The sequence below is a fragment of the Triticum aestivum genome, chromosome 4B, assembly GCF_018294505.1.
Source record: "Triticum aestivum cultivar Chinese Spring chromosome 4B, IWGSC CS RefSeq v2.1, whole genome shotgun sequence".
In the NCBI taxonomy this organism is placed as follows: domain Eukaryota; kingdom Viridiplantae; phylum Streptophyta; class Magnoliopsida; order Poales; family Poaceae; genus Triticum; species Triticum aestivum.
Window position 1 is genome coordinate 27,506,877 of NC_057804.1, and position 18,519 is coordinate 27,525,395.

At 42.2% G+C, this 18,519-nt stretch overlaps 1 protein-coding gene and 1 pseudogene across 1 annotated transcript; both read left to right on the forward strand.

Annotated features, from left to right (window-relative positions):
- Window positions 1-6,076: 6,076 nt before the first annotated feature.
- On the forward strand, window positions 6,077-7,085 carry LOC123090749 (oxalate oxidase 2-like). The gene has a single exon (XM_044512084.1). It carries the CDS (start codon window positions 6,165-6,167, stop codon window positions 6,837-6,839), a length of 675 nt encoding a protein of 224 aa, XP_044368019.1. The 5' UTR covers window positions 6,077-6,164; the 3' UTR covers window positions 6,840-7,085.
- Window positions 7,086-10,090: 3,005 nt separating this feature from the next.
- LOC123090751 (uncharacterized) lies at window positions 10,091-18,305 on the forward strand (annotated as a pseudogene).
- Window positions 18,306-18,519: the final 214 nt, after the last annotated feature.

Consider the following 18,519-nt stretch of genomic DNA (forward strand, 5'->3'; position numbering starts at 1 on the left):
ACTCTTTTTGCTTTTAATGTTTTGAACAGAATTCTAATTACTTATTTATTTTCTTTTATGATAATTCTTTTTGCTATTAAAGTTTGTAACAAAATTCTAATTACTTATTTATTTTCTTTTATGATAATTCTTTTTTGCTTTTAATGTTTTGAACAGAATTCTAATTACTTAACAGGTCAACAACTAAATCCTGAACTGTAATAGAATGCTTAACAGGCCTCTCACCTATAGGAGAGCCACCACTACAACAAGTTGAACACCCAACGGTAATAGAATCTTGCATGAACAAACCATATCATGGATTTAAACTCCTAATCCAAGGAACATATCAAACTTATATCATGAGACTAGTGCCATTTACTCGTCCGGTGTCCTTTTTCTCATGAGATTTGGTTCAGGCTTCTGGGTTCTAGGGTCGTTGGGTATGTGATCCCTTCTCCTCTTGACTTGGCCCGTGCATGGTGGCCCTCTCTTCGAGTCAGTCTTCCTCCGAGACATGGAAAGGAAATCGTGTCAGATTCTATTGCGGTCATGAGGACGATCTGACTTGAAAGGAGGTCTAGAGTTCTTTTTATGGCATTACCTCCTTTGCTTTTAGAGTTGCTGATCTGGCCATTGAAGAGACGAAATTGTGGGAAATGCCTAGACTCAAGGCAGGTAGGGGAGCACTAGTAGAAAATAGGGCATTTGTCCCGGTTCGTAAGGGCCTTTAGTCCCGGTTCATGAATCAGGACTAATGGGTCGTTACTAATACCTCCCCCCTTTAGTCCCGGTTCTTACACGAATCGGGACAGATGGGCCTCCACGTGGCCACTGCGGGCAGCCCAGGCAGGGGGGCCTTTGGTCCCGGTTGGTGACATAAACCAGGACCAAAAGGCTTCCATGCGTCAGTTGGCTGGAGCTGAGTTTTTTTTTTAAAGTGCCTGGTTTATGGGTTTTGGGGGTTATTTTTAGGTTGTTATTAGCTAGCTAATAGAGAGAAGTATCCTCTCTTATATCTTCGTCCTTGGTTACCAACGCTACTGCTATGTTCATTTCACCCGCAGATATATAATAACTCATGCATGCTCGCATCATACATCATCATATATAATAACAAGTCCTACTAATCATGCATCATCATACAACTTCTACTCGTTATTAATAATAAGTCATACGATCATCATCATTATAGTCATCGAACCCAACCCTACATAATTGTTCTTAGCACATGATCATCAGTATCAGGAAGGACCTAAACACCCTTAAGGTAAAATAGCATAAAACAATATAGACCCTGACTCTCCATTATGAAGAATGGAGATCATCCTGTCTCCAATTCTTGCGCTTCGCTGCCTTTTGCTTCTAAGAAGCTCCTTACGACTGTCCATACATTTTTTCCATTCGTTGAACGTCAATTTGATGCCAAAATACTCACTGTCCAATCTGATTGGGGTGGGGAGTACGAGAAACTAAACTCATTTTTCCAAAAGATTGGCATTGCCCATGATGTTTCTTGTCCACATGCTCATCAGCAAAACGGATCTGCCGAGAGAAAACATCGTCACATCGTTGAAGTAGGTCTTGCACTTCTTGCAAACGCCTCTATGCCCTTAAAATTTTGGGATGAGGCTTTTCTTGCTGCCACATATCTTATAAATATTCTGCCAAGTAGTGCCATCAATTTTGACACCCCGTATGAACGTCTATACCAAAAGAAACCCAACTATGAATCTCTACGTGTGTTTGGATGCGCTTGCTGGCCCAACCTCAGACCATACAACGCTCGCAAGCTTGCTTTTCGTTCCAAACAATGTGTTTTCCTATGAATGATCATATATCATTCGGTATATGCATGCTAGCGAAATTTAATAATGGGAGTACCTAGAACTCATCTAGATAAGACATAATTTGGTCTCATTCACTTTGAAAACAAAAACAAATGCAGTCCACGTCAGCACACACGCATCTTATAGCATCACATCTAATGGCTATAAAAGGTGAATGAGACCAAATTATATCTCATCATTTAGATGAGTTCTAGCAAAACTGTTTAATAATTCTCAGCAGAAGATATCTACTCAAGCTTCTGGTTCAGCTCACATGCCGTTGTAATAAGCTTAACATGTTCTAAAGTTTATGTCACGACGGATGAGCGGTCTAAATATCATTCAGAAAAAATGGCCTCAAAATTATGTGAATACATTGTCAGAATGCAAAATGTTCCGTGCATTGTAGCAATCTCCAGAACATGCAAAAAAAAACAGAGTGGTTTTTCTACCATGCACGGAATATCCCGTACATGGATCCACCATCCGTTTGTGCTTTGAGATTCATGCTACTTTTTTATTGTACTCCTCGGTGAGGGCATCTCCAGCCGTTGGCCCCTCAGGGGGCGTCAAAAAGCGCTGCCTGGGGTGAGCCGGCGCAAAAAATGGCCCTGGGGGCGAGTCGGCCCCCAGCCGTCGGTCCGCGGATTTGCTAAACACCAAAGGTAATGGCGTTTAGGTTAGATGTGTAAAAGCCATTCACAGTGGCAGCGTAAAGTTTAGTCTTTAGCGATTTTGCGAGTAAAATGCAGTGTAGCCTACGTAGCGCATATATATACTCCCTCTATCATGGTTTGTAAGGCTTCATAGTATTTTAGGTCGAACTTTGGCTAATAAAATGCAGTTGTTTCGCTGGCGTCCCGCGGATTTTTAAACTTTGATCGGTCGTTGATTCAGTTGTACTCCCTCCGTTTCTTTTTAGCTTGCATATAAGATTTGATCAAAGTCAAACCTAGTAAAGTTTGACCAACTTTATAGATGCACCGCAGAAAAGCGAGTTACTTGCCCCGAGCAAATATAACGTTAATCGTAAAGATAAACCAATTACAAATAAGAAATGATTATCCGATGCCCCCCGTCCCTTGTTTTGAACTCACTGAGGATTTTGATTTGGAAAAGGTTGAGGAGGTATGATAACTATCCATCTGTGTGATATTCCTCTCCCCTTATTTTGTTTCTTTCCCAGCGTTGACTCCTGACATTCTTTCTTTCAGTTAATGCTAGAAAGGGATATTAAGATCGCCAAGCCCATGGCAAATTCTGTTCGGAGCAATCAAGCATGCTCTGTCTTGTTGTCCACCACCGCAGGCTGCGAAACTCCCGCGGGCACAGGTGAAGCTGCCCGGGGTTCTTCATCAGGCAGCGAAGACCACCACGGCCGGCCAGCCCGACCGTGCGGCGACCCTGCTGCTGCTAGTGCGGACCAACGCCATGGAGGTCTCGCGCCCCTCTCCTCTCTTTCTTCTCTGAACCGCAGCGCCTCAACCCCTTGGCTTCGATGGAGCCAGGCCGCGGTTGCGCTCGGCGGTAGGCTCCGACCAACGAGCTCGTGGATTTCTGCGGGCTAACGCGGGGGCGAAGTGAAGAAATGATTACTGGACCTCAGTTTGTAGGTTTGTCGTGGTGCGGTTTCGCTGAAGCCGTTGAATGCGTCCTTGCTTCTCCGACTTCTGTTCATCGTTTTGGTGGCACCACCTGCCTCTCGCCGCCTCTCGTCCTAAGTCGCACGCGCACCCCGCACGCGGATGAATGATTACTACTAGTATTTATAGAGATGGCCTTAGAAGGTATGGTGAAGAGAATGAGAAGGCCCAGGCGCTGACCAAACCTTTGCTGGCTAGTGGAGAGAAGAAGGCCACGGATCAATGACGTGGCGCAATCCAAACCCTTGATGGCTAATGGGCATCCCTAGGGCATTTATTGACATTTCTAGAAAGGGAATTATTAAGCGACACAGTTTTCCCACGGTTTTTATAATGGCCTTTATGGTCAAGTTCCTATGTTTTCTGAGCAAACCTTCCATCTTAGTCGAGCTATTCTGCTTTCTTTGAGGGCGACAAATAATTCTGCTCTCTTATTCGCAACCCAGAGAAGCCAGTCCAAGCTGCCTCCCTCATCTATCAAGATATGTGCCTTACACAAACAAAACATTCATCAGCCAAAACAATGATGCAGAACAAAAAAGGTGTGACCCATCCATCCATTCATTGATGCACTCCAAATGAACAAATATGAAGCCGTCTGTTGGGAAGCCAGAAACTCATTCATTCAAACATAATTCCTTCCTTTTACAAAGCTACAAACCCATTTGAAATCATCAGGACAAGACCTAACATGTTCCACCACAAAAGAAATCGACCACAACAAGCTAGCTAGCTTAGATGTTCCCCCAAATTCTGGAAGCAACAAACAAGCTATTTGATCACCACAACAAACTAACCAAACCAATGAGCTGACGAATCTAACATCCAGCTTCTGGTTTCTCATCGACTTTGATGTCATCCATCATACCACGACATTCTTCTTCAGTCTGAATGGCCACTGGTCTTCCTCTCCTACATATAGCCCTTGTGTTTAATACAAAACGAGCCAGCACAACCAGGCCCCTTCACTCGCCGGAACTTATCCACGCCACCAGAAATCCATCACATTCAGTCAAACAAGATTGCGCTGCAAACATCACAGTCTACTAGTGGGGAGCTGCTGGATCGAGCCCCTTGAGCTTCGATTGCACAAGACCAGGTCATTAATATTTTTCCTGGACTCGTCAAGCCTCTTGTCCTTCTTCAGAAACAGAATGGACCTCAAGAGGAGCAAACAGCAACCTGTGCTGAACACAGAACAAGCTCAATTACGACCAAGCGCCGCCCGTCCGTCTTCTCACCCTCTAGCATAGATTTTTCTTCCGTTGAGCGTCATCCTTTGCCCATAGGCGCGCCTCATCCTTAATGGTGCCGGAGACGAGGGTGATGGAGGGTAGGGTTTGGATATTGCCCATGGCATGAAAATGTGCCCATACCCAATCGATATGGGTCAAGTATTTACGTGTTCATGGATAAAATTGACATCCGTACATGGAAATGTGGCTTTGGATGTTGTAGATGAAGGCGCAGCTCGCAGCAACAATCGGTAGAAAATGGTCTTCCTTCTGAGCTGAGTTCACACGGGAAGGTGAGAAGCGGTAGGCCTCGATCGACGACGACTGATGGGTCGGTGACATGCGGCCATGCAGGTGTGCGCGGGAGACAGCAACCGGGGGTTACTCCGGAGACTGGAGACATGGATGGATCAGGGTCAGAAAGTCTGACTCGGAACAGCCCCACATTGATCGCCACTGCCAATCATGTTTTCATTGTTTCGCTGGCGCCATATCTTCTTGGCCAATCGAATATTTAAAGTGCAAGGAGACAGGCAGGGCCCAATATCTGCACTTCATTTGCTCATTGATCGATCAGTCGTGGCCAAAGAGAATCCCTTCTCTGTGCCAACGTGCTATTATTGGCCACAAGTCATGGTTCGAGAAGAGAAACAAAACAAGAAGAGATCTATTTGACAGAGACCGTAGCCAGGTCCAGTTCAGGGTAGGTACGCCGCGGCCAGAAGCTTCCCATTTCTGACCATCGATCGTGCTACTGCTATGCGCTAAACGTGAGTACACAACTAGAGATAAACCGGCGGACCACCCAACGGCTGCGTTGCGGGTCGAGAATAGCTTGCACGTTGCTTCGGCGAGGAAAATTAGCATGTTCGGTTGAAATGGCAACACAGGTCGCACTCTCCCGAACACAATGAAGAACGAAAGTAGTGATCTAAATGCTCTTATATTTTTCTTACGACGGGAGAAATCCTCGCATGCACTGTGGCGGTTACTTGTTTGATGAGGAATGTCAAGACCCTGGCATTTCACCATATCAGCTAGGACGCCCCTCAGTTTCATATGATTGACGAGTAGAGGTGTGCACGAATATTATGAACGCGCAATACTCCATTCAGATACACCTCCTCCTTGTCTCTGTTCGTTGGTCCCATTTCCTTAGCAGCCGGCAGTGGCCTTGACTATGGCCTTGCACCCATTTTCAGCACAAGTTAGCCGATCTCGACGCAACTAATATACTATGTTTAATAAGTCTCTGCCTCGTGTGTGTCCATTTGCACATGCATGCAGTGACGACAGGCACATGCATAGCTAGCTCCATGCATCCGTTGCGTGCACCGATCCCCTATATAAAGGACTCCACATGCCACACCACTCACTCATCCACCACAGCTTAGCAGCAACAACTACCAGTGCCATAGACGCTCTCCATCAACAAACTCTAGCTGATCAGTCCTAGCTAAGCTTGTCGCATAGCAAGCATGGGGTACTCCAAAACTCCAGCAGTTTGCCTGTTCGCCATGCTATTCCTAGCTCCGTCCGTCTTGGCCACCGACCCTGACCCTCTCCAGGACTTCTGCGTCGCCGACCTCGACGGCAAGGCGGTCTCGGTGAACGGGCACACGTGCAAGCCCATGTCGGAGGCCGGCGACGACTTCCTCTTCTCGTCCAAGCTGGCCAAGGCCGGCAACACATCGACCCCAAACGGTTCGGCTGTGACGGAGCTCGACGTGGCCGAGTGGCCCGGTACGAACACGCTGGGCGTGTCGATGAACCGCGTGGACTTCGCGCCGGGGGGCACCAACCCGCCGCACATCCACCCCCGCGCCACCGAGATCGGCATCGTGATGAAAGGTGAGCTCCTTGTTGGAATCCTCGGCAGCCTTGACTCTGGGAACAAGCTCTACTCCAGGGTGGTGCGCGCCGGAGAGACGTTCCTCATCCCGCGGGGCCTCATGCACTTCCAGTTCAATGTCGGGAAGACCGAGGCCTCCATGGTCGTCTCCTTCAACAGCCAGAACCCCGGCATCGTCTTCGTGCCACTCACGCTCTTCGGCTCCAATCCACCCATCCCAACGCCGGTGCTCACCAAGGCACTCCGGGTGGAGACCGGGGTCGTGGAACTTCTCAAGTCCAAGTTCGCCGCTGGGTTTTAATTTCCTGGGAGCCTTCCCTGAAAGGCTCAATATATATTTTGATATATGCATGCTAGCAAAATTTAATAATTCTCAGCAAAAGACATGTACTCAAGCTTCGGGTTAATCTCGCATGCAATTGTAATAAGATTGAATAAGTTAGCCCCATGGTTAAGCCTTCAGATCCAATATGGGGAATTGTATGTACTTCTTTTTATTGCCGTCTTTGTTTTTCATTGAACGAAATATATAGTTAGCATTTTCGTATATTTGTCCCATTACCTTTTATAAGTCGAACATGTTCTAAAGTTGCCGTCACGATGGCATGGTGAGCGATCTCGAAATCATTCAGAAAAAAGCTCTCAGACTTATGTGACTATATTGTTAGAATGCAAAATGTTCCATGTATTGTAGCAATCTCATGAATGTGCAAAAAAAACGAGAGTGGGTTTTCTACCATGCAGGGAACATCCCGTACATGGATCTCCCGGCACCGTCCGTTGTTGCTTTGAGATTTATGCTAATTTTTTGTTGTACTAAAAATTTATCTTGTTTCATAATGTTTCATTCATTTTTTCCTTGTTGCGAAGTGTATCATCATATTTCGGTCAAGTGGCTCACCGCTTAGTTATATGGTGGACCTCCATGCTCACCCACAATGGGGAGATTGTGTTGTTCAAGGCGGTTCTCTCAGCCACGAGTCAGGCTTCCTCCAAGACATGGAAAGGAAATCGTGGTAGTTTCTATTGCAGTCATGAGGATGATCCGACTTGAAAGGAGGTCTAGAGTTTTTGATGGCATTACCTCCTCTCCTTTTAGAGTTGCCGATCTAGCCATTGAAGAGATGAAATTGTGGGAAATGCCTTGACTCAAGGTAGGTAAGGGAGGAGCAGTGTTTGGTGGTATGTATTGAGTTCATTTAATTCCTATTCTTGTAAATCATGTTGCTTTCGAATATTAATGAAAAAGAAGGGCATTTTAGGTTGCCTGTTCGTAAAAACAAGTTTTAACAAGGTGTACTATTTTGAAGTTGCCAAACCAACGAGTCAATCTTATGTATACATAATTAGAGCAATTCTAGCATGGTCCCCAGCAACAGCTCTAGACTGTTTATGGGGCTAACCTCCATTATAAGAAGACAACACCCCTCCGTCACTGCTGCGTCTACCTGCCGCTCATGGCTAGACCCCCGCCACCATCCCCGACACCCGGCATGATCTTCTCGTACTTGTGTCGTCGCCAGAGCTCCTGCATATGGCCATGCGTCATCTCAGAGCCCCGTCGTGCTGCCACTCGACCTTCTCATTGCCAGCCTTACCTTTTGTCCCCAACTTTCCACACCTCCTTCCACCTTCCTCTTCCCTGCACCAGCTCCAAATCCTCATGAGTTATTTGCGTTTGACGAGTGAGATATGGTGTGAAAGGGCACTAGAACTTGTTACGCTGGGGTTTCATGGCAAGTTATACATGGCGAGGAACATGAGGTTGTGCCAACCAAGGGTCGAAACAAGTAGGACATGGAAAGCCATAAGTAGAAGGGGCGGATTATATAGAGACTGGACATGAAGAGGAAGAAACGGGTATGCAAAGCACATGGGACAATTTGGTCGGAATGGTGCCTTAATTTTCTATTTTAATAAATATAAAATCCAGTTATTACAAAACAAGATGAAAAATGAAAGTACATTTAGTATAATATCATTTTGTAGTTTAATTTTCAAGTTGAAATGGTGAAACAACTGCGAGTTCGACTTCAACCTCATTTTTTTTCTCTTGAAAGCTACGATGCTTCCTCGAAGATGCTTCAATTTCTTAGCAATGTATTCCCTCTGTAAACTACTATAGTGGTTTAAAAAGTCTTACATTACTTTACAAAGGGAGTACAACCCAAGTTTTGTGAAACTATTTGAAATTCTAAACAAAACCTCCTTAGGTCATATAATGGCACCATGAATTTTTTAAATATTTGTTAGACTTCATTTACCTTTTTCTACTGAACAAAAACTAAACGCAACCTACTATATGTTTGAATTTATTCATACATCTCTCTGTTAATATCTCCCAGGATACTTAGAACATAAATATGTTTTGTTTCTCTTTTAAATTGTAGGCACTTTTAAATATACTTGTAGTTCCAATTTGAATTATATCCCTTAAATACCTATAAATCCATTTTAACGCCTAAAATTGCAAACCAACCCGGAATGATGCCTAATTTTGACATGAACTCTTAAATTTTGTATTTTCGTTTTTTTAATATTAGGAGCCTTCGGGATCAATATTTTTTGTACGTGCATACTTCGTATGGTGCCTTAACTCCCTATTTCAAAAAGTAGAAAATTCAAAGTATTACAGAACAAGATCGAAATGGAGGTATATAAGTATAGAATAGTATAATATCATGTTGCAATACAATTTTTATCTTGAAATGATGAAGTGCTTGTGAGTTCGACTTCAAACCTCATAATTTCACTTTTAAACATATGATGCTTCCCCGGGGATGCTTCAGTTTCTAGCAATGTAAAACCTAAGCCCAAGTTTTTGTGGAACTGATTGAAATTTTAAACACAAGCCCCTGCAAATCATGGTGCCAGGCCGAATTTCATGTTTTTTATATTTAATTTACCTTTTAAATTTTTTAAAACCATTTGTTTTAAAATGCAACTAAGAGTTTAAATTTTGCCAACTAAAAAACTTTAATTTTCCATACATCTCTTGTATAACACCTACCATGCAAGGTACTTAAGAATTTAAATATGATTTTCTTCCAAATTGTAGGCATTTTTATATATATACTTGTAGTTCAAATTTCAATTATATCCATTAAATACCCTAATAATCATTTACTGTCTAAAAACTAACAAATCAATTGCGAAAAATGCATAACTTATACATCTACTTCGTAATGTTGGAAGTTAAATGTAGAAAAGGTTTGGAGCCTTCGGTATGAATGTAGAAAAAATCAGACCTTAACCATAGCTCAAACCTTAAAATCTAAAAAGTTATACCAGTGAGCAGTATGTGCTGCTTGTCTTTTTTTTTTTGCGAGAAGTATGTGGCCCTTGTCACTGGTAAAGGCTTTATATCAATGAAGTAGCCTAAAATCAGGCTGATCCGTTTCTTTGTTGTGCTGTGTCTGGGCCCGGAGCGCGGCACGAGTGCTGGCCCGTGTATTAGGCTTGTCTGGGTGGGCCGTGCTGGCCAGGTCTGATCATTTCAGTGTGCCTTTTTGATCGCACGTGGCCTTCTCTCTCTCAAAAAGAAAAAAAAACTCCCCCCTTCCCAGCCGCCAGATACAGTGTGCCGGCGCGAGGCGAGTTGGCCGACGTACGCGCCGTCGCCTCCTTCCTTCCAGATCCGCCAACGAGGTACCGCTCTTCCCGCCGCACGCGCACCGCTCTTCCCGCCGCACGCGCATCGCCTCCTTCTCGTTTGCTATCTGATCTGTTACGCACGGCTTCTGTGCGTGCTGAATCTTGCCCTCGTAGGGCCATCTCTGTTACGTTTACGGATTACGGCCGACCAAAGCTGCTTGTAAAGCCCTAGATGAATTATTATCACTGTCGCGTCCTTCTTGATTGATCTAGCTTCCGATCTGAATATAAAACTCTCTCTGACGGTTCTCTAATCTGAACATTGGACTGAAAGCTTGATTTTCTCGCACCTTGTTCTGTTGGCAGTAGTATGTACTCTGCAATTGTATGCATGACCACTGATTCATGACGCGTTTTTTATACAGTATGAAAGTAAACATGATAGTACTCAAAATGCGGCTACTGTTTTTTGTTTAGTTGGTAGTCGTTCCTTGCATGCGAGATGTCTCGCTGTGCTTTCAGGTGGCATCAGCAAGGGCGATTTTGTTATTCGTGGGAGTCATTAACCAGCGAATATCGTTTATACTTGTTGAACTGTAACATCAAATTGAGCTTTTGGTTCTGGATTTCCATAATGTCTATGCGCCAGAGTTTCTAGCACCTGGTTCAACTTGTATCTGAGAAACTTCTGTGGCCCTTCATTTCGCACGTAGCATTGTGACATTTCAGGATTTGTTTACAGAGTAAATGCATCGTTTCTATTTGCAGCATATGTTTTATGTCTCAGTGATCCGTGACCCATTTTAGATAGGACTCATTTTATCTCAGGGTCTTCCTGGATTTATTTCAGTGGCCCTTGTAGTAATCTTGTTTCGAACATAATTCGAGATTAAACTTCCTTGTTTCAGGAAAACAAAAGGATGGAATTGAAATCTGATGCACCGCGGAAAAGCGAGTTACTTGCCCTGAGCAAATATAACGTTAATGGTAAGGATAAAGCAATTACAGTAAGAAATGATTATCCGGCGCCCCCTGTCCCTTGTTTTGAAATCACTGAGGATTTTGATTTGGAAAAGGTTGAGGAGGTATGATAACTATCCATCTGTGTGATATTCCTCTCCCCTTATTTTGTTTCTTTCCCAGCGCTGACTCCTGACATTCTTTCTTTCAGCTTATGCTAGAAAGGGACATTAAGATCGCCAAGTCCATGGCAAACGACATAATCATCCCAGACCCTGCTCCAAAGGTTTGTGTTACCTTCATTTACATAATTTGATTGATGACTCATCCCATTACATTAGTTATTTTGTTTAACCTGGTAATATTATAGGGTACTTCAGTCTACTGAAACAATATGTTTGTTGTTGTCATATATGAACCTTGGATAGGAACATGTGGATTCACATGCCTGAACCATGCTAGCTTTAGATCCCCTTACTTTTTCTTCCCTCCTTGTTGGTGCCTCATGTTTGGTTTTATCTTCGGCGTACACCAACTTGCTTGCGTTACAAGGTTTTGTTGTTTCAATTGTTGTCGTCAGCATATACCAAAAGACAGTTTATTTTGTTGTGCTTTTTAGTTGGATAACTGATGCCTTTCACCTTTTTCAATTGTGACGGACTCATCTAGTTTGTGGGTGATGCCTTCTTGGACATATATGCCGAATTGGAGCACATCCTTGTAAAGGATAGTGTCCGGTGCTTCCTCCGATTTTTCGAGAACTGTGAAGGCCGGGGCATATCATCTTATCTTACCATCACCGCACAAACCTTAACCTTCATTGTCAGTTTCAACGCCCTGTGATGTGCAAAAGTCGTATTGGAGGGCATGGCACCTGAGCTCTATGGGATGCACGCCAATCCCAACTGCATAAACAAATATGGATACTTTGTGCTCCACGAAGCTGCTGAAAGGTTCTCTGTTGACATGATCAAGCTGCTTTTACGCCATGGTGCATCACCCAATGTGCGCACTATTGGCAATGATGTCATTGAGAATCTACTCCCGCTCCATGTCGCAATTGAGAATACTTGCCTGCATAAGTATCTTGAGGACAATCTGGAGGACAATCTTTCTCGCAGCCAGAATCATCTCGATTATATCTACAAGCTTATTCATCTGCTATGTCTACCTGAAATGGTCTGTTTCACTTCCCTCCCTATACGAATTACTACTTTTGCAGCATGACGTAAAGAGTAACTATGGTCATACCATAGACCCCTGAAAGGTTATAATGAAATTACTGATACTAAGTCAGGGCACCCTTTCATCTCAACTTGTAAAGTTTTCAGTTGTTAATCCTTTTTGTCTTACTTCATGTGCAGTGTATGTTCTTATAGTAAAGGATAAAACTTCATCAATAAAATATAAAAAATGTTGCTAGTAATTAATGTTATTTTATTTGCCTTGGAAATTGTCCCTAATCCATATTTACTTTGATTGGAGGAAAAACAGTGATATATAGAAAGATTTTTCAACATTACTTGCTTGCATATGAATGCTAAATGGACTTATATTTTTGTTCCTTGTTGTTTTACAGAAGATCTTCTTGGACACAACTAGACTGCTTGCAGAGAAAACAAATAATCTACTTCAAGAGCTCTGGAATTACATTGAGGATGGAAAAATTATCCAGTCTGCTGTTCTACTACTGGCTGCTCAAGAGCAGATCCGTGGAGGCAGTTCTTCCAAGATAAATGGCAGTAGTAAGAAAAATGGGTTTGACCTTATCAGTAACTGTATAATGAGGCTTTCATTTTCCTTGAGATGGGAGAAAGGTTCACATGCAATGGCACCGGAGCTTCTGGAGGAAAGGAAGACACTTACTGATTGCGCATGGCTGCTTGTTGATGTAATTTCCCATGCCGGTGAAGATCTTTCTGCATACATTCAAACGCATTCTGAGGTAAGCGTTTTTGGTATGTTGTGGCCGCAGTGCCTCGGATGCCCTTTACTTAATATTTGTATTTTTACTGTTGTTAGTTATGTTGTTTAACAAAACACATGCCCTAGTCTTTCTTTTCGTGGAAGCACATTTTGATACTATGTGTGAGAATGCTTTAGTTTGTGAACATTTTTTCAAGAAGCGTATTTGTTTTCTCTTGCTCGATGCTATATATCAATTTAACATGTTCTCTATCACTTTTATCTCTAAATTATGTTCTTGTTAATTGAAAAAATCTCAAACCCAAGATGCATGAATAGCTGAGTCTTGCTCTAAGGTTTACCCTGTCATATAATGCAATGAGATTCAAACCCCTCTTATTTCTAAACACTCGGGAAAGGTGATGGCACAGATAATGAAACAAGAGAAAATAACTGATGGGAGTAAAGCCATTACTCATCCACATCAAATCCCCTGTTATTAGTTATCCATATACTCATCCACATCACATCCCCTGTTATTAGTTATCCATATACTCATCCACATCACGTCCCCTGTCTGGCTACTTCTTTCCTTGTATCTTCATCATCAAACAGACAAACTGCAAGAACACCTTTTGTGCTTTATCTTCTAAGACATTGCCCATTATTATTGAAAAGGAGATTGCAATACGAGTTCATCATAGATACAATTATTGATGATTTCTGCATTGAATTCACACACTACAACTGGAAGGAGCATGTTAGTTCCTTTTCCAGTACCACATGCAATTTTGTCATGGAATTGCGAATCTTACAATGAATACTTAATGCATGCATAAATAGTGAAAACAATGGTGACAGAAACACTCGATCTCCGTATTAGTATTATCTGACATGAGTATAGTGTATTTTCTTGGCTTCACTTATGTTTATTTTCTGGTTTTATCACTGCATTGTATCATTTTTAGCAGCCATATCAACATCAAGTGTTTGGTTAATGCTGTTGCATGGTGCATGAATACAGAACATGTGCTTGTGTCATTTCTCTTTGTTTATTTTCTGGACGCATGTCAGATAAATTGGCTAAAATGGGCTTGTCCATATTCTTGTGGTGGCAGCTGTTTGGCATGATTCCCAGCTCAAAAAATTCTAGGTGCTGGAGCTGGCGGTATATATTAAGGGCGTTGACATGAGCCTTCTTTATTCATGTTAGACTGAAAATTTATGCTTAAGGTACTTTATTTAGCCTAGAAACTCCAGGTCCTCCAAGAAACAGGGAGTTGGAGCTATTACAGTAACTTGTCTGTGGCCCCAGAGGAAAGTTCAATGTAGTTTAACAAACAATTCCATATACTTATGGTGTATGCAATTCATGAGTAACCTCTTTACGTTTGTCTGAACTTCATTTGGATCATATAGCCTGAAGAAATTGACACCTTTCTCTTTGGGAAACCAAAACAAAACAATTAAAGTGAGTTGAAATAGTTGGAATCTGAATAACTGTGATGTGTAGTTAAATATACAGAAGAGCGACGCAGTTCTTGACTCTTACCTTTGAAGCGTCTAAATCATAACGTGTAGTTAAATACACAGAACTTGTGGAAGCAAACAGATTTTGCTTTAAGGTAGACAATATACATTAATCTAGATGAATCTGAATATGTATATTATGTAGTTTATAAAACCTAGTGAATTGAATGTGATAACTCTTTTTGCACACTTATTGCCTTCCAACTCATATTGCACAATTGCAGTTTTCTCCTCCAAACAATTCTTTCCATCATCTCGCTGCTACAATTGGTTATATAGTGGCTACATTGTATATACAGTAGATCTATGTTAGCGATGTATTGCCTTATACAGCAGCTTGTATGTCATGTAGGTGCCCCATGTGGAGGTCTTTCAACATGTTTCATCTATCCTCAAGGAGTATGGATTTTGCCCTACTGGAGATCCCATGGACACTGTAAACCTGTACTACTCTTTGTATTGCTTCACACAATAATTTTCTGTGTGAATAAATGGTTATTTTGCTGATTATTTTATTTTGTCTTCGACTTCTTGAAGCCAGCCTTATGACTGCAGAAAGTCAAACGGAGAGTCATGCAAAGGTGTGTGGGGCTCAAGTGATTCTTTTTACATTTAACAAACTGAGTCTTAATCTCTTCCCTTCTTTTTAACATTGATAATAGGGCTTACAAATGCAAACATGGCAGTTATGGAATTGGCCAATCTGGATGCTGCAGAGGAAAAGGTAAAGATAATCAAATCTGGGGTTGATCTAGTTTTGGATAGACTGATGGTGTTCGGTAATGAGTAATGATATTGTTGCAGCAAAAATAAACAAAGCTATAAGAATATCTGCCCTTTCCTTGTTCTTTTTATTTTATTTTACATAACTTTTTTTAAGAATATGTAAAGAAGTAAAAATTTCCCAAATTGACAAATCCCACGAACGCTTTTAGAATCATAATATAATCTTCGTTTTAAGCCGTGTTTTTGTGAGTTCTGACTGTACTCATCTTGCCCTAATCTTGAGTTCAGGTCACAACCGTTGGAAATGACAACCTCTCCCTTATGGCACGTCAGCACACCAAAAAAACACAGGTATACCTTAATACCGATTTTAGTGCACCAGTACCAAGCAGCTTTGCCTACACCTTGTGGCAGCACAAATGGGTTACTAACTAGACAACAAAGTGATGGTTTTAGTGTTGCAAATTGTAGTAGCGAATTCAGCCGTATTTATAGAGTACAAGCATTCGTGTTCTGATGGACTTTGGCTACTGAATCTGGACAGATTTAAGCAGCTTCTATTGCCTTATTAAATGAGCTACAGAACATCTAAATTCTAGCCTAGAAGAATACCTAGTGTGTTTTCACACACGTGTATAGAAACTAAATTCTAGCTTTGAGTTGGCTCTAAATACATACTCCCTCCGTTCCGAATTACTTGTCTCACGTATGGATGTATCTAGATATATTTGAATTCTAGATACATCCATTTCAGCGACGAGTAATTTGGAACGGAGGGAGTATCACCTATTGCAATGCCATGGCATTCCAACTATGGTTCATCTCTGCCATCCTAATGTGTTGCCCATCAGGTTTTTTTTACCAAAGAAAAGGGGTAAATGCAATAAAAAGTAGTCTTAATTAGCTTAATAAAATAGTTGAACTGTGTAGGTTCCAAGTAACATCAACATTGGGACTTCACCAAGCGGGCTTGCACACTATTGTTATTTCCAACACCTTAGTGTTCTTGAATGATCTGTTGCATCTGAAATTTACTTGGTGCCTGTGAGAAAGATTCTGATAGAATATGCAGTGTAATATGATTGTTGGAGCCAATAACAAAAGCATGCTTCAGTTGCGAGTTTGTGCCATGCATTGTGCTGGTTCAACAGCTTTTTGTTGCTTAAGCATGCTACTTAATTACTACACTGCAGTAACTCATTCATATCTAATGAAACACCAATGTTGTGTATTGGTCAACGTAATACATCTCAAGCGAGAGGTGCCTATTTGATGGAAAGCTACAATCCCCAGTATGGACGTTTCTACTTAATTTTTATGATGTACCTCTAATGAACTATGTGACAGGCTGTGAGAAAGAAAGCAGGCGGAGGATGGGATCCCACATATACAAAGAGAAGTTTCTTCCCATACTGGAGATCAGTGTTACAAGATCGGGTTCCTTTGAAGGTGTATCCAGCCTATGCAAGCTCAGATCCTAGTCCAAATCATAAACTTGGTCCAATGCGAAGGACCTCGCCATTTACAAGCAACAATCAACCCAGAAGGTGCTTTGTCACTGCTGCTATTGGTGCATTCAGGCTCTTGAAGGTGCTAAAATAGAGTAGAAAGGTATGTCATGAGTTTCGTCTCCCTGTCCCAAATTTTCTGAACATGCCCCACATGATTTATAGTATATGTTTTTGTTTTCTTAGGGAATTCTCAACCCTGGGAAATATTTATGCAACAAATTTGATCCTATGGATATGGTAGTATTAGTCAACCAAACAACCAACAATTGTTAATGCAGTGGCTTCTATTGATGCTCACCGACATGGAGCTTTTTTTTTGACGATCATTTTGTTACATGGAGTTGAGTAGTGCTTCTTCAATCACCAGCCAAAGGAAAGCTGGTGATCTCTGGATGAGAGCGTATCTCGTGAAACGGCTCAACTGGTGCTACAGATGTACCAGCTGCTTGTGGGCCATTGGATGTGAAAGGAAGGGATATGATGCAGCTAATACCTGGGCCGGTGGTACATGTGCATACTAGTCCTTGTTTTTATGGAGAATAGAGTGAAGAGGGACAAGATCCACATAAAACACGGACTAGTCCTACGTAATTTATTTGGATCCTACATAATTTAATTAGAGAAAAATCACATATTATTTTAGAGATGATTTTTCTCTAAATAAATTACGCAGGCTCTCCTTGTGGTGCTGCTGTACAGCAGAAAATAGGGACGTTGGAATTCAGATATTGGGGTTGGGAAGGATGATTAGTATAATCAGTTGCACTTCAAGGTTCGTTCTGTAAATGTATCATCAGCCTAGATCTTAGCTGCATCATGTCCCTTCCTCTCACATCCAATGGTCCATAAGAGGCCGGTGCATCTGGAGCACCAGTTGAGCCGTTTCACAGGATACACTCTCATCTCTGGATTGAGTGGGGAAAATGACTGGCCTGAACTAACTTTCCGGCTTATGACGCCAAACAATGCATCAGAATTTCATTTCCTTTTTGTCCACATCATTTTCATTTTCTACCAAAGTGATTCTGATTTTGTCGATTTCCTTCCGTTCTGGTGTACTTTGCAGGAGGCTCAGCTTCTTTGCGATAATTGGGCTCCTCTCCACGGCGTCATTCGGAATGATGCTTGACTTGATAGCCGCTGGGCATCACTTTCCTATGTCCCTAAGCAGTATTATTATATGTAGTTTTGTAAGGAGGGGCGTGGCCACCATGAAGGTATAAGTTGGGTAGATGCAAGTGGCGCCATGGAGTATCCTATGAATGGTGTGGTTGGCTGCACCGGCGCGGCTCTAGCGTTCAAGACAAGGAAGACACAGGTGAGACACGACGATAGTGACGGTGAGACCGGACAATTTCGCCCTAAAAAAAGGGCGAAGTGGGATTTTACCAGTTTAGCTCTACCACATGGCAATAGCAAAGTAATACTGTAATGCAGGTAGAGAAATGGAAGAATGCAAGCATAAATCACAAGCTTACATTGCACAGTACTAGGATGTCTTGATGTAATTTATACTAGTATTACACTTACACAGCTAATTCGAAAACATACGGTAAGCCATAGGTTATTACTGAATGAAAGCTCGTGGATGTCGCCTAGAGGGAGGGGGGAGAGGGTGAATAGACGCTTTAAAATAATTACGGTTTAGGCTTGAACAAATGCGAAATAAAACTAGCATTTAATTTGTCAAGCACAAAACCTAAAACAACTAGGCTCACCTATGTGCACCACCAACTTATGCTAAGCAAGATAGAC